At 48.2% G+C, this 27,439-nt stretch overlaps 9 protein-coding genes and 1 non-coding gene across 10 annotated transcripts; 6 read left to right on the forward strand and 4 right to left on the reverse strand.

Moving 5' to 3' along the window:
• Positions 1–3,020: 3,020 nt before the first annotated feature.
• ATNIH1004_000416 lies at positions 3,021–3,092 on the forward strand. The gene has a single exon. It is a non-coding gene; the product is annotated as a tRNA-Glu (tRNA).
• Positions 3,093–3,824: 732 nt separating this feature from the next.
• On the forward strand, positions 3,825–6,804 carry ATNIH1004_000417 (putative homeobox and C2H2 transcription factor; the record flags this gene model as incomplete). The annotated part of the gene is made up of 5 exons (XM_033565131.1): positions 3,825–3,863; positions 3,914–3,942; positions 4,269–4,501; positions 4,584–4,894; positions 4,951–6,804. 5 exons carry the CDS (start codon positions 3,825–3,827, stop codon positions 6,802–6,804), a joined length of 2,466 nt encoding a protein of 821 aa, XP_033430888.1.
• Positions 6,805–7,665: 861 nt separating this feature from the next.
• Positions 7,666–8,649, forward strand: ATNIH1004_000418 (uncharacterized protein; the record flags this gene model as incomplete). The annotated part of the gene is made up of 2 exons (XM_033565132.1): positions 7,666–7,927; positions 8,012–8,649. 2 exons carry the CDS (start codon positions 7,666–7,668, stop codon positions 8,647–8,649), a joined length of 900 nt encoding a protein of 299 aa, XP_033430889.1.
• A 379-nt stretch (positions 8,650–9,028) lies between these two features.
• ATNIH1004_000419 (putative ubiquitin-conjugating enzyme) lies at positions 9,029–10,077 on the forward strand (the record flags this gene model as incomplete). The annotated part of the gene is made up of 3 exons (XM_033565133.1): positions 9,029–9,090; positions 9,154–9,248; positions 9,323–10,077. The coding sequence occupies 3 exons, from the start codon at positions 9,029–9,031 to the stop codon at positions 10,075–10,077; spliced, it is 912 nt and encodes a 303-aa protein (XP_033430890.1).
• Positions 10,078–12,314: 2,237 nt separating this feature from the next.
• On the reverse strand, positions 12,315–13,745 carry ATNIH1004_000420 (putative CUE domain protein; the record flags this gene model as incomplete). Its single annotated transcript, XM_033565134.1, has 1 exon — positions 12,315–13,745. One exon carries the CDS (start codon positions 13,743–13,745, stop codon positions 12,315–12,317), a length of 1,431 nt encoding a protein of 476 aa, XP_033430891.1.
• A 631-nt stretch (positions 13,746–14,376) lies between these two features.
• On the forward strand, positions 14,377–16,695 carry ATNIH1004_000421 (Zn(II)2Cys6 transcription factor; the record flags this gene model as incomplete). The annotated part of the gene is made up of 4 exons (XM_033565135.1): positions 14,377–14,442; positions 14,502–14,587; positions 14,641–15,670; positions 15,724–16,695. 4 exons carry the CDS (start codon positions 14,377–14,379, stop codon positions 16,693–16,695), a joined length of 2,154 nt encoding a protein of 717 aa, XP_033430892.1.
• A 1,451-nt stretch (positions 16,696–18,146) lies between these two features.
• On the forward strand, positions 18,147–19,276 carry pex7 (putative peroxisome biosynthesis protein (Peroxine-7); the record flags this gene model as incomplete). The annotated part of the gene is made up of 2 exons (XM_033565136.1): positions 18,147–18,310; positions 18,373–19,276. 2 exons carry the CDS (start codon positions 18,147–18,149, stop codon positions 19,274–19,276), a joined length of 1,068 nt encoding a protein of 355 aa, XP_033430893.1.
• Positions 19,277–19,737: 461 nt separating this feature from the next.
• On the reverse strand, positions 19,738–20,614 carry ATNIH1004_000423 (DUF1014 domain protein; the record flags this gene model as incomplete). The annotated part of the gene is made up of 3 exons (XM_033565137.1): positions 19,738–20,242; positions 20,323–20,423; positions 20,561–20,614. The coding sequence occupies 3 exons, from the start codon at positions 20,612–20,614 to the stop codon at positions 19,738–19,740; spliced, it is 660 nt and encodes a 219-aa protein (XP_033430894.1).
• A 481-nt stretch (positions 20,615–21,095) lies between these two features.
• On the reverse strand, positions 21,096–23,764 carry ATNIH1004_000424 (uncharacterized protein; the record flags this gene model as incomplete). Its single annotated transcript, XM_033565138.1, has 4 exons — positions 21,096–21,545; positions 21,596–23,225; positions 23,279–23,628; positions 23,678–23,764. The coding sequence occupies 4 exons, from the start codon at positions 23,762–23,764 to the stop codon at positions 21,096–21,098; spliced, it is 2,517 nt and encodes an 838-aa protein (XP_033430895.1).
• A 1,183-nt stretch (positions 23,765–24,947) lies between these two features.
• Positions 24,948–26,912, reverse strand: ATNIH1004_000425 (uncharacterized protein; the record flags this gene model as incomplete). The annotated part of the gene is made up of 1 exon (XM_033565139.1): positions 24,948–26,912. One exon carries the CDS (start codon positions 26,910–26,912, stop codon positions 24,948–24,950), a length of 1,965 nt encoding a protein of 654 aa, XP_033430896.1.
• Positions 26,913–27,439: the final 527 nt, after the last annotated feature.

The raw sequence follows: 27,439 nt of genomic DNA on the forward strand, positions 1-27,439 counted from the left end.
GCAGATTGTCATCAACATCCGGGGTTCAATTAGAAATTGACAGAAGAACCCCAGGTGCAAGCTGTCCGCCCTGGTAGCCTTCAATCCCAACCATCGGGGAGGTAGACTTCGATCCAAACCCTTCGGCAACATTCAAGAAGCCCCCGAAGATGGTGAGGTAGGATCTACATCCATTTCTAGTAGTCTTGCCAATTTTCAACTGCTGTCCTGCTGTGACTTTAACTCTTGAGCATATTCGGAAGGAGCACCATCCAGTTTGGCGTCAATAGGTACACCGCATATTGAAATAATAGCCGGCCCTAAAAGCAAAGTTCCGGTCCACTCAGCGTAATCTCCAACGCTTCACGGCCAGCTAGATTACCGACAAGGGCATTTGCAATCTGGGATGCTAATGGATCCATGGTCCCAGAGTGACAGAAGCCTCTTCCCAGGGTCGGTAATCCTCGATGTGTGTGTAGGCACCGCCGGATATGACATCAATGGCAGATAAATCCAACATATATTCCACTGTCCCAGCCGAGCCATATTGAACTGACTCCGCTAGACGAATAGCAGCATCGCATAGACTTTTCCCTTAGACCAGGTGTTTTAACAACAAAGGGACTTGGGAATTATTCAATCACCTTCTGATGTCGCCTCTGGATAGAGCATTCACGTTCGCCGATCGATATAGCCTTGCCATCCCCATCGCCGAATATTTGAACTTCAGTGTGATGGCTAGATGGATAATATCGTTCGGTAGACATTCCAGTGTTTTTTGAATAGTGCCTCTCCCCGGGATCTAACCGTGAGAAACGACCCGCGAACCTCTCTCTCGGAATGACATGTAAATAAGCCCATCCTGCCACCACCAGCTGTTGCTTTAAGCATTAGCTAGGATGCATGTCAGCCTAGTCTTGATATGTATAGCGGAATTAGGATATACCGGAAATCCTAAATTCCTGGCCACTTCTACTGCTTCGTCTTCATGGTGAGCAGTACTCGTGAGCCAGGCACGACAGGTACTCCGACCTTTGGGCAAGGTCTCGTGCGGTGTGCTTGAAGCCGAAAGCTTCAATTCTTTCAGGCGATGGGCTGACGAAAACCATGCCAGCATCGGCAACAGCACTTGCAAAGTTTGAATTCTCCGATAGAAACCCGTACCCTGGGATGATAGCATCCACCTAATTCGTTTGGCAATCTCAACTACGTGATCACTTTTTTCTAATGTTAGAACTGAAACGAGTGGTAAATCGAGAAACTGACCAATTGATATACGCTTTTGAAGGTGACCCCGACAGAAGAAAGCCTTTAGCTCCTAGGTGGGCTTGAGTAAAAGCTGTATCCGGTTCGGTATATACGGAGATTGTCTGGATGTTAAGCTTTCTTAGGCAGAATTTAGTCGCCACTTTTTCTACGCAGCCGATGCGACTAAACGACGCATGAAACAGTGCCGTCCTTATTTGGTTATTTTCAGAATCCTGACCGCAATCTGATCGCGGTTGGCGATCAGCGGCGTTCTGAGAGGTTCCATTGTGAGAAAGGAACGCAGCTGAGAGGAACGCCGTGTGTTTCACAAATCTCAAGATCTTACAAGATAAATGGTCAAGACATAATGCTCTTATTTCAAGTTGGGCACCATGGGCTCTCAGTGCTATGACCCAATGATAGGGCAATAACTGAAAGGCAGTGGCGCGAGTCAGGTCTTCGGTATATCAAGCTTTGGAGTTGCACGGTGATCCGCAATTGGAGAGTCGGGGTAGAACGCAGAGTCAACAATCCCAGGCTCTTCATTCTTGATAAGTGCCTAGGACCCCCTCCTCGCCTTCATCTGCGATAGACTTCACTGCTGCCTTGTTCACTTTCCCCTTATTTGCCTTACTCGGCCGCTGTGGCATTCTTTTTGATTTATTAAAATTCTTTCGAGCAGCGAAACGACCCGGAAACTAAAATGGCACCCAAGCAGCAAAAAGCGTTGATTAATTGCGATACGGCGGGAGCTGTAGGTCATTTCTTCGTTTTCTTTCGTTTTCCACTTTACCAGCTGCCGAATTGTCAACAGTTGGCATGCAGCCGACACCGCTCGCAGTAGGGGAACTAGACCTGTAACCTTGATCTAGAGCTTCTTCCCGTGATCAACATTGCAAACATTGCATATGAATTCCATGGTAGCGATCCTTTGATCATGATGGAGACAATCCGAAGCCGTAAAGCCCATAATGTTCGGATTGGGGCTCACCCTAGACTACCGGATCTCCAGGGTTCTGGACGACGGGAGATAAGCTACCTTCGGAAGAGCTCCCCACGATGACCATCTATCAAGTGGGTGCACTTCAGGGGTTTTTTCGGATCGGGAGGGCATTCCTCTTCATCACGTTAAATCCCATGGGGTGCTGTATGGATGATGTGTCGGAACTATGAACTTGCCAAGGCAGTTATGATTGGATCTCCAAAGGTATCCCAGTTTTAGGACTTGTCGGTAGCCAGATAGAGAAAGCGACCAATGACTTGGGGGTAGAATTCTGGGTGGAATTATATGGTGGCGTCAAATATGATTCGAATAGCATGCTGGTGATTTTTCGGAAAAAGAAGCCCTGGGATCTTGGAGACGTTGAGAAATACGTTAGGCAACAAATTGAGCAAGCGACGGCCACTGATGGCAGCGTTGTACGACTGTCGCTGAAGAATTATTCTGTATCCATCTGCTGTCATTCGGATTTGACATAACTGGCACGACAAGGAGGGTGACAGATGAGTTTAACCAGAAATTTGGGAAGTGACAGTTTCATTAAAGGGTCGTGAGAAAAAATATACATATGCATTGAGCTCCATTCATATGACCAGTCCTACGGAACATGTATATCAACCGGAAAGAAAAGGAAGGAAGCAAGATGATTAAGTGAAGAGAACAATTATATAGGGGCAAGATATGTTGAAATGATGAACAGAGTAGTTGATGGTCAGGAATCTTGGTGTTGATAGTTCGCAACCCCGTTGTTTTCAGTTAAGTAGCCAGTCTCGAAAAAGCTTTCCGCCAACAATCCGATATGGTGTAGTGGCTAACATCGCCGTCTCTCACACGGCAGCCGGGGGTTCGATTCCCCCTATCGGAGGTATAAAAAAATATTTCATCCATTTTTATGATTTAATTTTTACACCATTTATTTTCCCCTTCGTCAGCTGCCACAGAGTGCTCGGGAATAAAATGTGCCCTGTACCCTTAAATTACCACTGAACACCTACTGGCTGGCATGGTCAGAGTCACATGCCATCATCGATAAGATCCGAGTTCGGATGCAAGTTGAGATAACTGCTAGAGGCCAAAGACTATCTACTCCACACTTGGCATCGCGTCCGAGCGTATTAGATGATCAGACAATTTATAATATGGGACATGGGAATTGAACACGAGCCAGCAGTCCGACATGTGGGTCGCATTCTAAGGTTTTAGTTTTATACGTGGACATGGATCAATTGGTCTCACTTTCCATATCTACAATGATAATGGGTTTCTCAATCGCCGATATCGTTGGACGGAGTGTGATTCATCCCTGCCAAATCCGGCTAGACAGGTCGTGTTCTCCTCCCCGCGCCGATCTGCCTACCCCGATAAGGCATAGTGCTGTCATTGAAAGGGCGTGCAGCAATGGCAGCCAACGTGACTGGGGCTTTGGCTTAGTTCCACCTTCCCAGTCTTCGATTTTCGCAGCCGACGAACCGGACTGGAGAGCCTTCTCCGGACACTCCGTACTACCCAATATTTTTATCCATTCTTGGTTGAACGGCACTGCGCTCCCGATAGGATCAGACAGCTGAATATGATTCTCCATGCTGTTCACAGCCACATGATCATTGGTGGTGCCGTTTGGGCTGACAATACGACAGTTTCCCGTCCATAGATTTCTCCAAGTAGCTGCCTCTAAAGGGCCGTTAGACGAAATCTGCTCCACGATCCACTGGAAGGTACGGAGTACTACCAAGGCTCATGTGCTGTTCCGGCATGCTTTTGATACCCCAGACGAAAAAAGCTATCCTTTTTCTTGGAATCTGACATGTCCACCCGCCAATCCACCCTTCTGTTCATTTACCAATTTCCCCTCCACAATAGTCTTCTTGTGAGGCTGCTTTTCAGCCCCTCTTTGACGCGACTTTGACTGCAAATATTTCCTGACCTTTCTGAACGGAAACGAGGCCGTTTCTCGTTGATTCGCACCTGAGCCAAATCGAAGTATTTATGTGAAAATGGAGTACTTCGACTTTGATGAGGCATCGTGTGGATCTTATATGAGGGAAGATGATGTGGCTTCGGATAACATCGAGCTCGACGAAAATGATGCCGTTGCAAACTATGAGTCGCTTTGCATGGGTCAACCCCTGGAGTTCTCAAGCAAAACTGTAGAACAGAATGTTACAAAGCAACCAATGCAAGATGCATCTGATCCTACCCTGGATGAAATCCACCCCATGTCTCGTGCCAATGAGCCCTGCGATTTTTTGCCGACACATGGGCTTGGATTGCTTCGTTGCGAAGAGAGGTGTCATGCAAAATGGCTGCACTTGTTGCATCTCCCTCTACCGAAAATGCAGTTTCACTCATGCCAAAGCACCTGGCAAGTTTCTGGACACTCTAGACACGATCAATGAAAACTTCGATATCCCAACTGGTGGCCTTACGGGAAAAAAGGCGCTCAAGTCGTTCTCCGGCATCGGATTTTCCGAGGAAACCGACTCCCGGACGCGGAAGAGCAGTTCACGGCTTTCGCGCGAGGCGGTCCGGGTCCTTAAAGCATGGCTCCAGGAGCATAGCGACCATCCGTACCCCAATGACCGGGAGAAAGATGAATTGAAGCAGCGTACAGGACTGAAACGGACCCAAATCAATGATTGGCTTGCTAATGCCAGGCGGCGTGGTAAAGTTCGTCCTGCTCCACGCAGCAATTCTCCTGTTCCCGGGGCTATTGATATTCCTAGGCAACAGCCCCCCCTGTGGATCACACGCTCATGACTCCGCTGGAACGTTGGAAGTACTCACCTCCTGAAAACGAACCTGCTGCTACGTCTGATATTCTTCGTGCCCTTGTCAACACATCACTGGACTCTGTCCGACAGCGATCGTCCCAGACAGGTCACGTGTCCTCCCATTCTCGGAAGGCTGGGTCTAGTAATGACTCAAGCCATGCCAACTCCAATGCGATTCATACTCCATCCATTAGTAGCTTAGAGACAAGTCGCTCAGCAAGTCACTCCTCCATATCTGACCTCTCTTTTGCATCTGCGTTTTCCCATCGTTCCTCCCTTGGCTCCTTTGGCTCGATGGATCGGAAAGAGCGTCGTCGTCGTCGCCGCAAGCCCTCTGCACCTACGAACATTTTCAATCAACAAAAAGCCCAATCGGCTCGAATCTTTCAATGTACTTTCTGTGCTGACTCTTTCCAAACCAAATATGACTGGCAGCGGCATGAAAAGTCATTGCACTTAGCCCTTGAGAAGTGGACTTGCTCGCCCTTTGGGGGCGTGGCCTTCATTGATGGTGCAAACCGCTGTGTATTCTGCATGGCGATTAACCCAGACAATGATCATCTCGAATCACACAATTATAGCTGCTGCCAGGAGAAGACTCCTACTGAGCGGACGTTTTACAGGAAGGACCACCTTAACCAGCACTTGAGACTAATGCATAACGTGAAGTTTCATTCTTCCATGGACAAATGGCGAAGTAACACCTGCGAGATACGATCTCGATGCGGGTTTTGCGGATCGATCCTCACGACTTGGAAAGGCCGAACTGACCATCTTGCTGCTCATTTCAAGAATGGTGCCGATATGACTCAATGGCAGGGTGACTGGGGTTTTGACCCTCTTGTTCAGAGCCTGGTAGAAAACGCCATGCCACCGTATCTTAATGGCAACGAGCGTAACACTTTGGACCCTTTTACGACATCCCAATCCCAAGGACAGATACCAAATCTTGATGTACCGGACGATGCCAATTGTTTTTATCGCCTCAAGCGAGAATTAACTGCCTACATTCACAATGAGAGAGCGCTGGGCACTATCCCGACGGATCAGATGTTACAGGATCGAGCCCGTCTAATCATATATGGGACTGATGACCGCTGGAACCAAACTTGTGCTGATAACCCTGTCTGGCTTAGCATTCTCAAGCGGGATACAGGCATCGAGGCTGTTCCGAACTCGGAGCATATCCAATTTGCAAATCTGGGCATGCGACCTCCATTTGCTGCTGATGGGGGCTTACGACGACCTCCTCTCGAGACCAACTTGTCGGCAAGGTCCTTGCGTCATCAGCGACCTTTCAGCCCTATCAACTTTGGATCTGGCTTCCAAAGCCCGGCCTTACCAGGAACAGGTCAGTCTTCGGTTGCCGCAAGCATCCCCGGGAGCTCGGCTGGTAGCTATACGGGTAGTGCTGGGATGATCCCCCCGGCACCCCAATCAGGGTTGTCCACCGATTGGGGAAGCTGCTTGTCTGCCGGGCCTTCATCCTTTTCGACACCTTTGAGCGGATCTGTCGATCCATTTATTCAAATGGGGTTCGACCCTGTGTTCTTGCAGCGCTTGAATGATAACTATGGTGAGCTGGACCTTGAGGGTTTACAAGGGTTGGACTATGGAGGGAATGATGGGCATGGAGGCGAATTTGAACCGGCGGAAGATGTAGGGGCTATTTCGACGTCACATGTTGCCCCGATTTCTATTCCCAGTCCCCCGAAGCAAGTAGAGGCTTTGATGACTGACGCTGTTCCCATTCAAGGTGTTGCAATGCCTGAGGGACCGCACTACCCTGGTAAGGGTGAAGCTTGATATGGAAGGTAAAAGTTAATTTTTAAAAATTGATATAGAGGAAGCGTTATGGACAGAATAAATTGAAAGTTTTCTCCTCTATCTGATTTTCTTTTGTTTATAGGTATGGATGTGTTATGAGAGTCTATGGGATTTGAAAGAACTGTTTGCCCCTTCTTATACCTAGCGTGATAGAATGTATTGAGTTAGTCATTTGCAAATACATCTTACCTAGTCATGTTCTTGCGAAGGGCGTAGTGTCGTAGTGTCAGGGCGTAGACTCGGGCCGTTTGACAGGCCGATTGAGAATGATAAGGAAAGAACCACGTGGGGTGGTTATGACTGACATGTGATGCTCGGCCGTTTTTCTTCGCCCCCGCAGGTGCTCCTTTTTTCTGTGCTTTTTAATTTCTTTCCCTTGTCAACTACTGTGTCAGTTCTCTTCTATCCGTTATGGATATATCCGTCGCAGGGTTTTGCACACTATATACAATGTCAGATTGCACCTGATCATTCCTTAATGTTTACGTTTTGGGAAGCACTAAGCCACTATTGTCATCACTACGGAGCTACATACCGTTATCTATCTAGTAGATCCGCTGCGTCAGATATACGCATTACTACCGCCTGCATTACCCCTCCTCACCCACCTTTCGTTTTCTACCCAGAAAGATTGATAAGATGAACAACAAATGCAGAGAATGGGGAGACGTCACCTTCTATCTTCCAGGGCTGAAAGTCCTCGCACCTGTTATTTCAGCATCCATTAGACGACGCATCCCTCATCTATATCAATCCACTGATCGCTCCGGCACATTTGACGATATTTCTAGCTCAACAACAAGTACGGACATTGGTGGGAAAGAGATCAGCACCCGGCCTATGGTATCGTCCTATTCTGAATCGGATTTGGAATACTACACGGCCAGATACGATACCTCTGATAGTCAGCGCCCTGCTACGGCTACCACCACTAGTAGTACTGTTGTCAGCCAAGGTTCAGGTGACTGTTCGATCTTCGGAAGCCCAATGAATAACAAAGACGAATTTGCCCCAGAGGATACCGGTGCTGGAGGAACTTTGAGGCCCGTAACATCAAAGCATGAGGTGGTTTCTGGGGTACGGTGGAATCGAGTTCACCCAGGTATGTTATTGCTTTATATGTAGCGTCGACTTCGTTTTGCGCTTCTGTTGAAGAATACATTTTGTTGCTGACCTTCTCGTGCAGCGCTGAACTTCCTGCAGAATGCAGCATACGAAGCTCAACAGTCACACTGTGACAGACGCTTGGTGCGGTCGTTGTACATAAATGCTCTGGGCTATCTTCTTGATGCTGCTCCGAAGGATTTAACTTCTGAAGAGTCTGCGAGAATTAGACGTAACCTTCCTGATAAAGTCAAATTTACCCTACCGACGGCCGAGATGGCTCCTCATGCAGCAGGTTTTCCCAATCAGCAATCCTCAGCAAGGTATCAACATGGGAGGTCATATCTTCATCGATTGCTGTCATCAGGTATCATTTGGCTCTTCATCATACTTCAGTTTCTGATGCCGTATATTAAACTACTCCTACGGAAGCTCTATCAATTCGAACGGTCCCACCACATTACGGAGCGAACTATTGCTGCAACTGCCAACGCTGCAGACAGTTTGACCAAAGGTGGTTTTACTCTGGGCTCTTGCACACTCAGTTTGCGTGAGGGACAATTGGGCACAACAGTGTCGAATCTGGCCGCCTGGTGGATAGAAAGCGTTGCCGGTGGCATTTACGAAGGCGTTGGTGAAGGAATGATGATCATGGGCCTCATCCGACCAAACTCTGAGTTGGAAAGGGTGTCCATGCAGTTCTCCCGGGGGGACTATTGACACACCGTGGCCCTCATGACTATTGGAATATCTACGGTCGATAGGGCATTTATTCTTTTTTAGATTTTAGTTCTGGCGCTTGGTTAGATGAGTGGTTTCATGATGAAATGCTTTGACGGTGCCTCTGAAGTGGTCGCCACAAGACTAGACCTTATGCAATCAATGTATTATACGAAAGAATTCTTAACTTTCAGCCGTTGCTTTTCTACTATATCATGCAGTGTACAGTTTCTGCCTTAGGCATATACTACTCCCGGAGATAGCGGACTTAAACTGGACTAGTTTGGCTTAGCTGAGTCGGAGTCTCCCTTCCTCAACGCGCGAGTGAGAAACTCGACGTGCGATTAATTATACTGGCTGTCTGTTGCCTCTCCGCACAATGTCGACAACCCAGTTACCGAATATTCCTGCTCTGCGCAAGCATCAACTGTTTTTGGAGTTGTGAGTCGGGCTGTTCTTGTCACCGATGGACGGTCGACTGTGGTGTTAACTGTCCGAATACAGCGCAAGTCTACAACATGCAGCCCCTCCTGGTACATATGTGAGCATGACCCCGAATGATCCTACTCTGTGGATTGGTGTCATCTTTGTCCGTTCGGGTATGCTATTCTTTCCCCAGAGATTGTTCGGAAAAAAGCCATCGAAGTGGCAGGAAGCTGATCATCTTGTCTAGGTCCCTATGCCACGGCCATCCTCCGCTTCCAAATTCATTTCCCTTCTTCCTATCCTGATCTCCCACCCTTGGTCACCTTTGCCACCGATGTCTTCCATCCGCTGATTGTGCCCCTCACTACTTATACCTTCAGTACAAATGCTTCTAGCGAAGACCCAGTGAGCGCGACAGACGAAGAGCGCTTACCCCCCGGTGGCTTCAGCCTTCGCCATGGATTTCCCCACTGGTTTGGCCGGAACAAGAGTAACGGTACCAATTCAAATGCCTCATCGACTGCGGTAAGCGTGCATGGCTCAAGTGTTGGTGAGGAGGCTGCAGCAAACAAGGATAAGGCCGGAGAGGACCCTTCTTCGCCTACGTCGCAATTAGAGAATGAAGTGGATGTCAATAAGGGAGAGGAACCTGACGTCTCACGGTTCTCTAAACCTATAGAAAAACCGAGTTCTGTTCCAGTATCGGTTTTGTTGAACTATATCCGATCTACGTTTGATAACGAAACGGTTCTCGACTCTTTGCCAATAGAAGCTGCTGGGAATCCAAGTGCTTGGCATGCATGGAAAGCCCACCGAAAGGATATCAATAACTCTGGTGTGAGCTATAATCCTAAACGAGGAAGTCCGCAGGCTCGGCTTCCCGGCGACTGGCATTGGGATGGAATTTGGGCAAAGCGGGTCCAACATGAGATTGAGGCCAGTCAGTCGGACTCGACTCTGTTTGGAAACTCTGCTCGAGGGGGAACAGAGGACATGGTATGATTAAATTTCCTTTCCGTATGAATTGCGATCAGTAGTCAAGTTCTAGTGTAGTTCCCTTGTTTTCGTTGCTAATCTAGAGCTCCTAGATTCGTTTTTCTCGGTTGGACGATGCCAAGTTGTCATCAATTAAAGAAATGATAATGCCAGCGACGGAGAAAGCGCTTCAATAGTACGGATTTTCTGCCTATTGTTATACCAATTATTCGATGCATAGCCGATTCAGCGTTAATTTCAATGGCCAATAGTTTGGATTGGCTTTCATTTATGGCATAATCATCCAACCGAAATGGATTAACCTACTGTACTTGGCCCTTGCAGGTGGCTCTTTCCCTCGAATGCCACACTCACTACCGTCGGGCGACAAAAACCGCATGGAAAGTTCGACGGCTACTCTGTGTCCTCTATATTCAAAGCTTATAGTATTATTTTTACTGATCTTTCTATGCCTGACCACCCACTCTGCATAATTTCCCAGCAAGTATGTCTAAACGTCTGTATACTCAATACAAGACCTCGATCATTGTGCTTGCGTTGGTCCTCGTCCCGATACTCGTCATCGGATGCGTTTTTGCTGCAGCTCTGGCTTGCTCGGAATTTTGGAGCTCCGGTTCTCATGTTAAATGCACCTCTTGTCTCAAATCGCGTATAAAACGCCGTAAAAGGCGAACGGATCCCACACCTACCACCTCTTGTGAGGCAACTGATTGCTCCCAAGCTTCTATGTGGCGGGAACCTGTTGAGGAAAGAGAGACTGTTTGACGAAGATCAGCGATCCTTGGTCTATTAGCATCCCGTGCATGCTTGTCTTCGGGTACATGAGAATACCTTATCCAAATAGGTGAGTGAGATAAGCATGTCATCTTGTGATGAATGACCAACTTACAAAATGTAGGACAGGTACACGGATGAGGCCAAAAGGCGTAAAAAAGGGGCTGAGATAGGCTGCGAATGGATATACTATTTCCTACAATCGCATATGTGTGAATGCGCACCCCCCGTGGCTATTTTACCTTTCAAAGAATGGGGGTAAAAAAAAAAAAATAAATAAATAAAGGAAAGAGGGCGAAGTGTCAATGATTCTGGACAGTCGTACACCATTATTGAGGCCTTACCACTGCTTTACACAAGGTTATTCATTCGGTAATATAGGTTTTGGAAAGCCCTGTGTTGCGTCCAGCGGCAAAGACTATACCCATCGGCAGAGGAAATGATAACAAATATATATATAAAATTCCGCGAATAAGGCTTGGGAGTTATTGACTACTGCAAGATTGTTGGAAAGAACCTGGTCGGGTTTGCAACTTCCTGATCACAGCGATATATGCCAACACACATATCATCCAGTATGGAGGGAGACAACAGGCTTTTCTTTCTCATAAGCTCAACGACTAGTGTTACCAAGCTTGTATCATACGGATATTTTTATGATTTTGCCGAATACTGTATATACTGGTCCAAATTATCAATCCTCGATGATACTTGACGGCCCGTTTCTTGGACATAAGCTTTGCTACACATGACGAAATTATAGAATTAATAGTACACATGCACACCCAGCCAACAAGAAGCCTGGTAGGTTTGGCGACAAGTACCCTAACAGGAGTCCTTAATTAGCAGTCCATGGGTGCTCTTTATATCGATCGAGCAATGCCATTAGTGAAAGAGGCTTGATATCTGGACATCAGCTTTCAAACCTCCAGATATTTATTGTGGTATGAGGCAGTATCACCAAAAAATGTACGGGGCTTAGCCCTGATGTAGCAGTAGTGTGGCCAGCCTATCAATCAAATTGCAAAGAGCTGCTCACATCTGGGAAGCCAAACTCTAGAGGGCTCACTGCTACAAGACCATATCACCATCTCGAACTGCCTATTGAGCAAGCACACTTCCAGAGACCATGACTTACTCCAAAATAACCATGTCAAAACCGATAATATCCTAGTTCGTGTACGCATTGTGTGTATGTCCAGAAGACCGAACTTGCCTTGCTGCTGTTCGTTCTATGATTTCGACTACTATACTGTGAAGATTCTTGGCGAGTGCACAAGCGAGAAGAGGTATCTTGGCTTCCTAGCCCAAAGATGCAAGAATAAGAAGAATCATCCAAGACCTTGTCTGACATTAAGATGTCTAGTTGGTGATCTAGTTGGTGACACTTGAAATAACACCGATGTCTCTGACATATCATGCTGGCGGTGACTTCGGCTGTTGCTTGAACGCCAAGTACAATTCTTGTACTACTTATCGACGAAGTTTTTCAATGCAGGGGCATTGTCCTCAAATTTATTCTTCCAGAGAGGCTCGCCATCATCATCAAACTCGGCCCATTGAAAGAAGCCACACCCCTTTTTCCCAGGCGCAAACCCGGTATAGCACATCCACATATATCTACCCTTCGATTCACGTTTGCGCTGAGCACATCGCAGGATTGTATGTTCACCACAATGGCATCGAGGTATGTTTCGTGGATGGAGAGAGTCTCGATACCAACGGTAAGTGATGTTGATACGGCGGTTTCCTGACAATGGATGTGGTGAGATGGTTTGTGCAGAGGCAATGGAATGCTTCCATTCTTCTTGCATTTCGGCATGCATTACCAGAAGAGAATTGTGTGGTAGGTGTATCGAGATCTGGCCTTGAGCATCGGCCCGAGCGCCGGCAGCTTTTCGGGATCGATTGGATTCCGACAACAATGCTGATTCAGGGGAATGGGAGGTTTCTTCCTCATACTGCTCAATATCATCGTACGGTACAATCCTCCGGACTCGGAATTCTCGTTCCACACCCAGGCTCAGACTGCCAATAATAGCTCGGGGACCCAGATAGGTCAGCTCATCCGAGTGATACCCAACACATTCTGCTGGGCCATCGTAGCAATTCACAAACGCAGCATTGGGAATCCATTCCCTTGGTGATTGGTACTTCAGCTTTTGCCCATTTGGATAGGATGACCGGATTCGTTCCTGGATAGCGTCATTCACCGCGCGTTGGACTTTAGTAGAGACTGCGCGCATGTTAGGAGTGACCTGCCGCACGTTGGAGCGGAAGGTGCCTCCATAAGTATAGTCGGATGTGTGTTGCCTGAATTCTTCGGGCGTAGAGACATATACACTGGCTGAATGTGGGCTTTCCACTGTTCGCTCGAATAATTGGAACTTATACCTGGAGAAATATTTTGATTCGCCCAGGAGCTCCAGAAGGAGTGCATTTGCCTGCTGTGACGGCAGAAAATTGTGGATAATAGTACATGGGGTATGAGCGGCAATATCTTCAGGGGAAAAGAGATGAATGGTCCTCCCCTTCTTAGTGAGAGGACTTTTGGATATCGATGGTGTCTTCTCAGATGTAAGGACATGAGACGTTAGTGATGTTTGGATCGCTGGTGCCCCTAGTACTGCTCGTTTCTTAGGTGGGCCGGACTCAAATTGCGCTGAGATAGTGGAAGAGGCCGTCTCTACCGAACCGCCACAGGATACAAGAATATCAATAAGCGTATCCTGAGGCGTTCCTGGAAAAAGCGATACGAGCTGTGCCAATTTCACATCCGTTGAGTCTTCCTCGGAAAGCGACGTATGCGTGTTTGATGGTAACGGCGGCAGCGCAGCCAGTGAGCTGGGCCGTGGCCTTTTTCTGGATACAAAACGGTCCATCGGGAAGACCGTCTGCATAGAGAAGAAGCCATTAGTCGATGAGTGTGGTTTCCAGCGATTACAATGAAGAGATATTCGTATAACAACGGTGGAGAGCAACTACACGTGATTGATCTGGAAGTGACCAATCAGGAGTATGTGCAGATACATATCTAGGCCATCTGAAAAAAAAGCTTCACATATCTATGTTCAGAAAGGAGAGAGAGGGTTAATTTATAGAACGGGACATATGCATCCTGAACCTTTATTTCCTAGAATTTTTATCGCAGGCATAGCTGTATTGTGCGAACTCAAACCTACTGTCTGTGACAGCTAATATTTGACATCCGACAGGATCAAATCGTACCACCTGTTGCAGTCCTTTCTCTGCTTGGAGTAGCGAATAACGCTATGAAAATCATAGAAATTATTATAATCCGATGTGCTGCAATAATGGGCATTTCTGAATAAACGAGTATGATGGAAAACAGGCGGGTGACATCCGAAGCCGACGGAAAAACTCCGTTTGTCGTCGCCAATTTCTTTCCATTTTCAACCGTGTGCCTCTCTTCGCAGCCGTTCTCTCTTCCCAAATATTCAATAACAATTCAACCGATAATCTTCAGATGCGAAATGCAGTCGGATAGAATAATCTGTTAATCCATCTGCCATGGAGCTGTTGAGAAAGAATCGGAACCGCGCCGCCTGCCGTCGCTGCCAACGACGGAAGATCCGTGTACGTTTCTGTGCAGTTGACACTCTTCAGAATCTTTTCTAACAGGTATACTACACCAGTGTGATGGACAAACTCCACGCTGCGGATCATGTCAGAAGGCCAGCGTTCCTTGTATCAATGATGGAAAACAGGTGGTTAACCGCTCGTATGTCCTACCCTGTTGAACATGTCGCTTAATCTGATCTGATCACAATACAGGTACATCGCGAAAATGGAGAAACGGATTAAGTGGCTAGAATCCATGGTTCAAGAGAGCTGTCCCAATGTGGACCTTACTCAAGGCCCTAGTCTCGAGGAACCCCATGTAGATGAGCCGATCGTATTCGACGAGGATCGTGACGAGAACCATATTCTTAGCCCAGAGCAAGAGCACACTATGGACGTTGAACATGGTATAGAACAAGACAGGTCCCAAAATCTAAATGTCTCAGCTCATCCGCTGCGTGCTTTTCCACGAATGGAATCTCGTCAAGCACATGAGGTTGGCCTGGTCTCGCTTTCACCAGGAAGCGAGCCGCGCTACATTGGACCATCTAGCGGGTATTTCTTTGCCAATCTTGTCTTCTCAAATGCTGGCCGGAATCAACAGCGGAGGCATTTAGCGAATGACTCTACAGGCTCAGCTTCAGGTGACCCCATCTCCTTAGTGGCGGAACTTCTGAATGCGCCGGCCTCATTGCCCCCACGACGGCAAAGTACCATGGAACTTTCGTCCAAGTACTTCCAGACTATACATGTTAGCTATCCATTCCTGCACCAGCCTTCCCATATGGGGTATGTTGAACAGATCTATGGGTCTGAACAAGTGTCCCCAGCAGTGGCATTTCAAGTATACATGGTCTTAGCAATCGCAGCCTCGGACCTTTCGCGGAGATCTAAGGTCCGCCTTCCTTCCGAAGGATTCTACTCTATGGCAATGCAATATTTTAATCAGTTCTGTCCTGACGGATCATTGGTGGGCCTTCAATCTCTGCTGCTGCTCATGATTTATGCACTGCATAACCCGTCTTGTGGCATCAATATTTGGAACCTCAACTATCAATGCCTAGCATCACTGATCGATCTGGGCCTACAGCGCGACGTGCGCAACACGCCTTCTCTGCAGATATCTCTCTTTGAACAGGAGATGAGGACAAGAGTTTTCTGGGTAGTTTACACTTTTGATCGAACTATAGCTACGATGATGGGACGGCCGGTCGGCATCAGGGACGAAGCGTGCGATTTGCGAGTGAGTAGCACGACAGCCAAGCCTCCTTATACATGACTAACTGACGTGCAAAGCTTCCTATGGATGTTGCAGATTACGAACTGATAAAAGAAAATCCCATTGAAAGAGCTATAGACCAACCGCTCTCGCATATCTCATTTGGAATACACTTGTTTAAAGCTGCTCGTCTGAATTCGGAGATTAAATACATTATGCATAGTATATCTCGGGATCCACCGGCATACGCTTACCCGCCAGTGCGGGATATCTTCGGTTGGCAACAGGAGATGCTGGAAAGGTTACGAACCTGGAAATCAGAGGTCTCTCCGAGCGATAACAGCATGAGTGCTAAGCTCTGCGAGGTGAAATACCACGAGATGATGATTCTTGTGCTGCGGCCTAGTCCAGCCATTCCACAGCCATCTGAGCAATCCTCAGTCCTGTGTTACCGCCATGCGATGGGACTACTCGAAAGCTTCCGAGATTTATATAAGAACGACTGTTTGCAGTATAGCCGACTAGTTGTCCATTCTATTTTCCTGGGAACACTTGTTGTGCTACATAGCATCTGGAAGTTACCTGAAATTGCCGCAAATGCTCACATTGATGAGCTGTCTGCGAACCTTACCTCATCCCTCAACATACTTAGCAGCATTGGCGAGTATTGGCTTGAGGCACAGCGAGTCAGAAACTGTGTTGAAGAGATATCCGGGGTTACGATGAAACGTCTGGTGAAAAGCAGATGCGCTGCAGGACCTCCGAGTACTTCACGCCTTCGTTCGAGTGGCCGCCCCAGAAGTGATACTCAACAACTCCCTGCTCCTCAGACACAAATGCGCATGGATCCTGATGACGGAGAGCAACGAGATTCTCTAAATTCGGCAGTGAATCTCCCTGGATCTAATGACTCTGAGATACTCCCAGGGTCGCTAATGGATGACCCGGAAACGCTGCAGCTCTTTGGTGATACTTCATTCGAAGACTTATTTGGAATGACAGGTGTCCCTGATTTTGATGGATTGGTGTGGGAGTTCATCAACTCCTAGTGACAGCTTGGCCACAAGGAGTATCATTCAAAATATATCAACGGTTATGGCCATGCACGCCATATACACGCATGATCTCCTCTATAGTACATTCGACTGCAGCTCCCACTGATGGTCCCCAATGTATACCTGACCTGGCTGATGGTACTCCGCGAGACCCTTTCCCTGACGCAACCCATCCTACACTTCAACTACCTATAACAGCACCACAATCGCACTCCTGGGATATGTCGCCCTAGCTGGATTTGAATTCCTCCGTGGCACGTCCGGGAAATTCTCCTCAACGACATTGACTGGAAATTGCTAATTGTTGGCATCGTTTTCTGATTCAGCAGCATCCAGTCTCTTTGTTAAAGAGGCCAACACTACATCGTCCACGGCTAGACATATCCTCAACGGAACTGGTAATTCGAGTAATTTTCCACTCGCGGAAAGCTTCTCGAACAGCCCTCTCACTGGCCCGCTCGCTAGCTCTCTCGCCTAGTTCCTTAATACTGGACAGTCTGGATGCGTATGTTTTTTCAAAGCATGAAATTCCTTCTGCGACCCGAGGAGACAGCGCGCAAGAGCCGATAGGGTCTCGGTGAGCGCATGTAGGAAGATCCGGAGGAGACGATTGGATCCCGGGGCAAACTTCGTGCGGTAAATTATGGGACCGCAAGAGAGAATGAGGGAATCTCGATCGGGATTGTGGGGGAGGGAACGCAAGCCGGGTTGGTCGCCGAGTCGATTCACCTCAGTTTCAAGGAGCTCGAAGGCGGCCGAGTAGTTGGAAGATTGACTGTAGGCATGATTTTCATTTAAGATCCTTCAGATGTGCATCGTGTTTAGCCTTGTGATTTGTCTTTCAAATGAGCTCTTGTTTGGATACTGTCCTCATTGTGACAGACGATGGCCGGAAACGATTGTTGATGTCATAATCAAATGGTCTCGAAATAAACAGATGAGGTGACCTGTGTGTCATTTTTTTGCTCTGTATAGTACATTGTTAAATACTGTTCTGTTTGCTCTGCTGTCCATTGAATCATCAAAGAAGATAGGCAGTTTTGGAGGCCACATAGCCTCGCAAGCTACCTCTTTGTATACTTGCTATAATGGGTCCTTATGGGAAAGACTCCATGAATTGCAGCATTCTATCTATCATTGTGCGCTGGAGTTAGCCCCAGTTCCTCCTTTGATATAGGGATATTGAAGATACTGCCTTCAGAGACTCTCTGACTCTATATAGATAATGACGTAATAGCTGGTCACGCTCAACCTCGGCTTGTCTCCCCGCATTCTCGCCTCAGGCACTCCAGCCCCGGGACTTCCTCGCTTGTTTTGGCTTTCCGCAATCTTTCTGGATCTCCTCTGGTGATGGATCTGGTCTAGACAAGTTCAACCGTCTCCTCTCTTTCTGTCTTTTGCATGGTCTTTCTCTCCTCCCCCCCCCCTCCCCATCCTAGAAAACCATGCTTCGTTACCGCACTGAGGGTTACCACGGCTGTGCGGTCAAGTACTCCCCATTCTTCGACAATCGGCTTGCGGTCGCCGCGTCGTCCAATTTTGGGCTGGTAGGAAATGGACGACTCTTCGTCCTGGAACTCACTCCGAATGGGATTGCGCCCTTGAAATCGTATGGACTGCCATCGCCTTCCCCATTGCCCCCTAGGCTGACCAGTCTCTCTCTGTCTCCAGGTTCACCACCCAAGATTCGCTCTATGACCTTGCCTGGTCCGAGATCCATGAAAGCCAGGCCCTCGTTGCCTCTGGTGACGGTAGCATAAAGCTGTTCGACTGTAACCTAAATGATTTCCCCATTCAGAACTGGAAAGAGCACAACCGCGAGGTCTTAAGTGTCAACTGGAATCTTGTTGTCAAGGATCGCTTCTGCTCCAGCAGTTGGGACGGCACTGTGCGCGTCTGGTCTCCTCATCGTCCTCACTCCCTTGTCACTCTTCCAACCCACAGCTGTACATATTCCGCGGCTTTCTCGCCACACTCGCCCGATATTGTTTCTTGCGTGGCCTCCGATTCTTATCTCCGCCTCTTTGACCTTCGCACTCCGGCCTCGGCCTCCAACCACCTCGTCATGCAAATCCCTATTCATGCGGCCCCGGCGTCTTCCGTCCCTGGTGTCCCGGGTGTCCCGCCGGCCGCCTGTCCTCCATCTGAAGCTTTGACACATGATTGGAACAAATACCGTCCGTCGGTCCTGGCAACAGCCGGTGTGGATCGCACCATTCGCACGTTCGATATCCGTGCTCCTCAGCAGGGTCCTCAAGCCGTCATGGTTGGACACGATTACGGCATTCGCAAGATTTCTTGGTCACCACATCTCTCCAACGTGCTTCTCAGTGGCGGTTATGACATGACTTGTCGTGCTTGGACTGACCAGTCACCCGCAGGAGTAGTCGGAGACATCGACATCTTGCACGCAGGACCGAGTCCGGTTATGGGTGCAGAGTTGGGCCGGATGGGACATCACACTGAGTTTGTGACGGGACTCGACTGGTGCCTGTTTGGTAGTGAAGGTTGGTGCGCGAGCGTGGGATGGGACGAGAACTTGTTTGTGTGGGATGTGCGAGCCGTCATGGGGTAGTACGGATCTCACATCAGTCCCAAACCCGGTCTTATTCTTTTTGTTCCACTTTAGACATGGGTGCTGGTGCTCTTTTCTATTTTCTTCATCCTGTATTGGATATTAGATTGCATGATACCAATTTTAGTCTCGGCAGTGACACTTGTGCTTGAAGACCAATGTGAATACACCAAATTTTCTATACTATTTTGTGTTTAGCTCGAACAGACGTAGTTTAGGAAGGTCAATTTGGCTGTCCAAAGTCCTGGCAGTGGAGCCCGACAGATAGCGAATATCTAACTTCTCTATATTTAATCCGGAGAGATGGCAATATATCCACATCCTATCCCATCAGGCCATCCAGAAAATCAAGATCAAACACAAAAGAAAGCTGGGTATATCAACGTTCTCCAGACACGATGGTCGAGCACCTTGGGAGTTACCAGAATCTCGCAAAAGAACAGTAACCCTGAATACTGAGATCATTTCCCCAACCTGGCTTCCACCTTCCTTCTCTCTGCCTCTCTTACATTAGCCAGCTCCTCGCGAGACGCATCAAATGCCACATGCGCCTGGTTGAACGGGTTCTCCTCGCTCTTGTCAAACTCCTTCTTCACTAGCTCGATCCGTTGCTGTCTCCTCAACCCCGGGTTCTCCTGCTCAATCTCGGGCATGCGCCGTGCCTCGTACGCTGCATAGGCCGCCTTGTATCGCCGCTCTGGGTGTCGATCTATCTTGGACGAATCCTTGCTGGTCAACGACAGTGCATCTAAAGCATTATCGATACCAGAAGCATTAAGCGTGGATCCCTTCCGAGACGCAGGCTCGTCATCGAGCTGCGCCAGGTCCAGACCGCGGGTCTTCTTCTGCGCTTGTTTAGCGTTGCCCTTGCCCTTGGACGGTTGAGAGGCCTCTTCGGCGGCGAGCATGGCATCCCGTTCGGCTTTTTTACGTGCTGCTTCGGCTTTCTTGGCTTCTGCATCTTCCCTGTAGTTATTCAGGATAGCATGAGTCAACTGTCACTCGGAAGCAAATTTGAGGAAAGGTATATGGCGGGGTTGGCGCACTTCTTGGAGTTGTTTTTAGCTCCTTTCTGCCAGGCCTTGTCTTCCTCTGCGGCACGCTTGGAATCTTCAGCTGCCTTCTTGTTGGCTGCGGCTTCTGCCTTCTATTTGTTTGTGCACTATTAGTCTGGTTGCATGCTCATATATAATTGCGTTGGTGAAGTGGGGGCGTGGTCAAGCTGTTGAGTAGTTGACAATTGATAGTGTCTGGTATAAATTTCAGGAATAGGGCTGTACGTACGCGGGCATTGCCAGCCGCCTTTTTGGTGTTCTCACCTCCTTTCTTGCCTGCCATCTTGTGCGTCTTTCGTGAGCCTTGACAGTCTGTTTTATTTGAAAGAACAGTGGCGGGGATTCATATCTCCGGGCGGCGTGACATATGATGACTAAGTGCTTAGCATATGATAGAATCGGATCTATACTTCAAATGCTCTTCTGCTCTAGAACGTGAAATAACATTCGTCCTTTGCTAATGCTTAGTCTGCTAGATGCATATATTTCACCTATAGCCCCATGTCCTTATAAAGGAGGCCACTGGCCCAAGATATCTTATCACCAATTATCCAGACATAAATCTCCATGTGTAAGAAACAATCCCACCCAGGGGGACAAGTGAACCAAATTTGAGCTGGGAATAGAAAAAATGAATACTAGTGTGAGGTAATGAAAAGCAGTGAGCAAAAATCTTACAGCAATTCCAATTTGAATCAGAATCAGACCGCGACTCTGGGCTTGTAAATAACCGCGCAAGCGAACGCGTTGTGATGAACCTCGTGTCACAGCTTGAAATTCCACATCGCTGCCTCCCACATCTTGATATTAGTCAGATCACACGATCGAATTTTTTCTCTTGCGGTTATTCCAGGTCCTTCTCTGTTGGCCCCCCCAGTCTGGGCTACCTGGCTTGGGGATCCCTGAACAGAAGCGGGGATGTCCTCCTCGTTATCTGACATAGGGGTCTCAGCACGAGGATCTGAGGAGCGAAGTGAGTTCGGTTCGTCTTCTTCGTCTTCAGAGTTAACCTCTATGATAGAGTTTGATGCGATGCCGTGGATGCCATAACACATGCCCACGTACTCGATGACCAACTGGGGATAATGAGAGATGTTGTCGAATACGGAGCAGTGCAGCTCGTTAATCATGCTGTTACACATGTCGCGACAATGCAAAAAGAGCTGCAGGGCGATTAGACTAGTGAAGCCACCGATCTCTCGGATGATATCGTGCTGCAGGTTGTGTTAATCATCCACTATATGGAAAAGTCAGAAGCACTTACGAAACTGGTAGGGGTAATGCCAATTCCAAGTTCCGAAAGACCGTATCCATAGGTGGTGATGAGGCGGGCAGTGCGTGTGTCCACAACCCAACTGTCGTCAGCGTCGTTCCGTATGACCAGACGCTCAAGACTACAGATGTGTTTCTTGAGGATGTGTCGCCTGATGTCCGCAATGCCGACATCCGTCTTTGGCTGCATGGTTGGGACTTTGGCCTTGGGACTGCGTTCGATAATGAATAGCTCCGTGACCTCATCCAGGCTATGGACGAAAGAAAGAAAGGTTTTGGATACTTGGTCGGTGTGGATCGATTCTAGCTCGAGGGCGTTTTCGCTGTTGTGTTTCTTCAATGCGGCCCAGATCGGACCCTGCGGGCCAACATTCAGCAGGGCGAGGTGCTTAAGATTCGTCACGTTGACTCCGCGAGTTAACACAACAGCGTCCACGGGAATCTGATGGATGGACAAAAAGTCAAGTGGCAAGCCATGAGCGCTATGGATGTATTCTCTGATTGTTTGCGCCCGAGATCGTTCATTCGATCTGTTTTCGTCACGCACCGCTTTTTCTCTGACTTTGGGAAGGGTGGATTGTGTCTCCGCTCTCTCATTTCGAGAAGGCCTTGTACTACTGATCCCCGCACTGGCATCTCCAGCATCTGTGAACACCTGATCCTCACCTTCGTCGAGCATATCAGGATGCTTAATGTCGACGTTGGTGGTGTGATCAGTCAGTGCAGATGCTGGGACGGCAGTGCTTGTTGAACCGGATATTTCAGGAAGCACAGAGCCCGACGGGAGAGCAGCGTGGGAGGAGTCTGCATTGGCCGTAGGGAAGCTGTTTGGACCCTGACTAAGAAACATACTGCAGGCTTTATCCATCTTGAGTAGCACCTGCGCAACCAGTGATGATTCGGGGTTGGGGATCATGAGCAGGGGCATCGCTTGTGCTATCTGGCGGGCCGCTGTGACAAATGCATGATCTCGGTTGTTTTGAACTTCTGCCTTAAGGACTGTGGATTGATCTTCCGCATGGAAGTAATTACCAAGCACTCTATTCACGCGTTCCTGAGGCGCTGAGATTTTCAAGCCGAAAATAGTTGACAATGTCCTCTCTTGGATCTTGAGTTCCCTGTGTGCAGCAGGATCCAGTGGCAAGGTTCTGGCCGCCAAAGCGAAGGCATTCCCACTGGGGGCTGCATTGGCATTTTCAGCCTTTCTCCGAGCCTTCACCGCGCGTTCATCAGAGAAGGACAGTTTCAAACTTCGCAGCGTGGAAGAAGACCTTGAAATGCACTTCGCAATCTCTGGAACGTACCCCAGGATACCGATATCAAGAGCCGATAACTCCTGGAGATTGGAAAAGAGAGAGAAATTGCGAGGGTCCTTGAGTGCCTCAAGGTCTCTGAGAAAACGGATATCATCGTCGGGGGAGATGTGCAGGGGCCCATGAGGGAACGCCTGGCCCGGCTGAAGATGGTGATGTGGATGCGTCGGATAGTTTGAAGGGGTGACTACCTCGGTGGCAATTTTCAGACGGAGTGGTGGTGGGAAACGAATATGCAGTACCTGGAGATGTGGCACCCTCCCGAGGGCCTTGAACAGGGATGGAGTGACCTCGACCGGGATGTCCCATCTCAAGGGCAGGTATGTTAGCGAGAACTCCTGGATACAGATAAGATTGCTTACTTGAAGTGGAGCAAGGTCCTAGTTTTGTGCAATAGTGCCGCCATAAGGGTAACGAGAAACCGTCCACTGTCATGCGAATATGCTTCTTTCTTGACAGAATTGACACGATGACCGGCTACTTCCGCCGAGTACTCGCTACCCAGAACGAGGTCCTTTACGAAGCGGCCATAGTTATAGTCACTTGTGAGAATGGTGTTGGTCATGGCAACGAATTGTTCCAGCGAACGGTGGGTCATGACAGCACTATCGGCGTGGTGGCCATAGTACATGAAACGGTACAGCACAGACGCTGCCACTTCGTGGAACATCTTACACACCCTCGACAGACTAATGAGGCCGTCGAATCCAGTCTTTGTCTGATTAGCCAAGACAGGAGAATTACAACGATAAGTGGCTTACCTTGGCAAAAATACCATTAAGTAATTCCCTGGGAAGCAGAAGCAAGCGGGAGGGCGACAGAGACTGGTACTGAGTCACTTGAGACATCTCGATGGTGAGGGTTGTCTGTAGATGATTAATTGATTTCACTAAATGCCCTAGAGGGGTCAAACTTGCTCAATGGTTTAACTATCAAGTGTTCGAACAAGACGAAGGTATTCGAAGGAGATTCAACGTTGGTTGTTACTGTGGAGTAAAGAATGCACGGTCAAAGTGGAAGCGAAGGTGAAAGGTGAAAGGAAGAAGGAAAAAGAAAAAGAAAGTAAGCTCAATGAAACGAGAGAAGAAACACAAAATTATGAAAGCCGGTGCCTGATCCTACCAGGTGAATGAAATCGCAAGAGTTGTTGGCCGGACCAACCGCAGGAGACAGTGACCGTCCGCCGCGACTTTACAATGAGGCGAGTCATACCTCTTTTTCTATCTGTTTGTGCTGATCATTCACCAGTGGATGTAGCTGGGATTTGTTGAATATTTCTTTCTTAAACTGGTTGCAGGAAGATGAACCCAGGTGGTAGTATTCTTGCAGGCAAAGCTATTAGAATGAATCAACTCACCTACATCATAAGCATATTATCTTCATCGTAGAACACTATAGACTCCCAATGTAGTATACAGGATAGCATCCTCCATAGTCCCACTGAAGTTCAAAGGATCTACATCTTGTTTATAGCCTCAGCAAATCTAGTATATAGAGCGAAGTTCTGTCCCAGACAGACTTCTGATCTACTAACCTAACCCGTCCATATACCCACGAGACCAACATATAGAAAATAGAACACAGTACATGTACAAATCGACCACAGTAAGTCGAATAGAGAAAGGAAGTCAGTTGAGTTCGTGTTCACCCTATCTGATGTCCTATTATATATACCTTCAGACCACCATCTCTTTATCACGATGTCTCCCTTCAGATGGACTGGATATATCATAATCAGGTACGTGGTTCAAAAAGTGACCGTCCTTTTTTGAACAAACAGACACCGCGTGCATACAACTGACAGATAAACTTGACTATAGGTGCTGGTGCCTTGACCTATGAAAAGTGATTAATTCTCAATGATAGGTATACAAACATATATAAAGTATTAAAAAGGAAATCTATCTGTACCAGTGAAGTTAAGAATGGTGATATTCAAAACTACCAGAATCTCTTAACTCACGTATCAGTAACAAACTGGCTAATGGTTTCATATCGGTCGTGAATTGGATCCTCCTCATATTATATCAATCAATCAATCAATTGCTCATCCATTTCGTCATCATTCTGTACCGGCAATTCCTCGATATTATCGTCATTCTCATTTTCAGGGGTTGGTTCTAGCTCCATGGTTTCGGATGCTATTGGTTCTGTCGTCTCTATGCTGTGCTCTGCGGGTGGGAATACCGCACTGTCTGATGCATGTGCATTTTCCTTTTCCTCGGAAAGGGAGGCGATTTGGGGAGGCTCAGGGGTCCGGGGTTCACTCATAGTAAGGGGGGTTTCTTGTGCATCAAGGGAAGTAGCAGAAGTCGTGGGATCCATGACGCTCGCGGATGAGGAGACAGTTTCGATGGAGATCGGCGAGGAGTTTAGAATTGGTACTTCAGAAATGGCTGGGGTCATCCAGTCCACAGATGAGCTTGGTATCGGAGAGATAGATGAAGGGGGAGAAGGGTGCAGCATATCCTGGGGAAAGGGACGCAGATCTGATGCTGGAGAGTTGTGTCCTGAGCCAATGGCGAAAAAGGCTACAAGAATGCTGAGAAAAGCGATGGCAACGTTGCGCCGGTCACTGGCCAGGACGCGGACGTAGTTCACCAGAAGGGTCTGGATGGCGATCTCCATTTCGGGTTTGTGACGATAAAATGGTCCATTCTGCTGGACCGGGGATGAAGACCTCTTGGAAGCACAGGGAATTTGGACATCATTTGACAAAGGTGGTGTCTGTTGATGCAATGAACGTGGCTGACTCTCCGTCTCGTTGATAGGTTCGAAGAGCTGTATCATTCCTGTCTGATTTCTCGACGATGGTTTCTCATTGTCCAACAACCTTTTCTCTAACTCTCTCCTGATTTCTGGCGGCAGCCACAGACCAACCTCGACGTCCACCTTCTCCATCTCCTTCCAGGCTGCAGCCCAGGCTCCGGCTCTCATCAACCCGTTGGCTGCAAAGACCCTGATCTCCCATTTCCTACTAAGATTGTTCGGTCTGAGGATCCGCCCACCGCAGTCGGGACATTCTTCACCCTGCTCGCCATCCGTTTCGCTCTCCTCTCTACTCGCCTGGTCTTCTCTCTCGGAATCCGTCTCGTCATGTCCTACAAAATGACCATGATCGAGCCGTGGGCGCTGCAGCTCTAAGCTCTCTAGCAGTCGCTCCTCCAACAAGTCATACATATCCTCCGGATGGGAAATCAGCACCCCACGATCGCGCAGCATCCCCGATCCAACCTTCTCCTCCAACCGCTTCCAACGTCTCCAATACTCCAACGGCAGCACCTCTTTCAGGATTTTCGGATCCGGAAGCCCCATTAGCCCCGGCACAGGCAGAGACGGGGGAAGCAGGGTACAATGCAAAAGCACAAGTGGATATTCCTTTTTCACCTTCGGTTTCCCTGTAGACACCATGGGAGAGTAATACGGGTATGTCTTCAGCGGCGACGACCCAGATGACCGCACAGAGGTATCCGACGTCCGGGGTCCTCCTCGTCGTCTCGGCGGTGTCAAGTAATCATCATCACCTTCATCCTCTGTATGCATCTGCATCGCTCTGACAGAACTCGGTTTGCGAAACGCCGCCTCGCGCTGCCGAATTGTATGGATATGCTTCATCTGTCCCTGTCCCCGTACTCTTGTGTACTGATCATCCCAGAACATATGTTCGTGTGCTTCGTGCGCAATCGCCGGTTTTATCGTATCCATCTGATTGGTGAGGACTGACATGGGCAATGAAGAAACCGAGGAGCGACTGGACGCTCGGGAATGGGAATTCAGTCCCTGGGGTCGGTCGCCATTGTCGTTGTCGTCGAGATCGACGCCTAATATATCGTTTGATGATGGCTGCGTGGACGACTCAGAGGAATTGTATCCGCAGTTGAGCACATGCACTAAGTGCTCTGTTTCTCCATCGGGATGCGGATAGATCTCTTTGGTAGGGGAATACGTCGAATCTACGACGTCGGTCAACTTGGAGACATGGAATGTCTCCTCCATTGGAAGGACTCTGTTAGAGAATCGGTTCTAGATTCTGGGTCGACCCAGCCTAGAGAAACAGTAAATAGAAATAGGAATAATTTGGGACAAATATGTGGGGAAAAATGTTAAGTTCCTTGGCTCGGGTCCCGTTGGTTGAACCGTTGAACGATAAAGGGAGCGAGTGGAATGTGAACGAGACCAGTATCAAACTGGATTCATAGTCGTCTCATTGCCTTGGATGTAATTGTTACGCTTGGTAATCCCACTCAAACTCATGGCAATGAGGGATGAACTATAGATACGACGATGATGTTGATCTGTTGTTGGTGATGCTCACCGCCTGGTTGTGCTGGGCAACATGGTTACATGCGCCAAGATTGACAATTGGTTTATACGAGCACAGAATGCGTATGTCTTTATCCTTATAATGTTAACTGAAAAATCAGATACATCCCAGTCAATCCAGTCAAAGGTGTGCATGAGCTTTAGATGAGGATACTGCGGACACTCAAAACCCTCACTGTAAACAGTGGAATCCAGCGCTG

Source organism: Aspergillus tanneri (assembly GCF_003426965.1).
Source record: "Aspergillus tanneri strain NIH1004 chromosome Unknown AapTan_2_pilon_pilon_pilon, whole genome shotgun sequence".
Lineage (NCBI taxonomy): Eukaryota > Fungi > Ascomycota > Eurotiomycetes > Eurotiales > Aspergillaceae > Aspergillus > Aspergillus tanneri.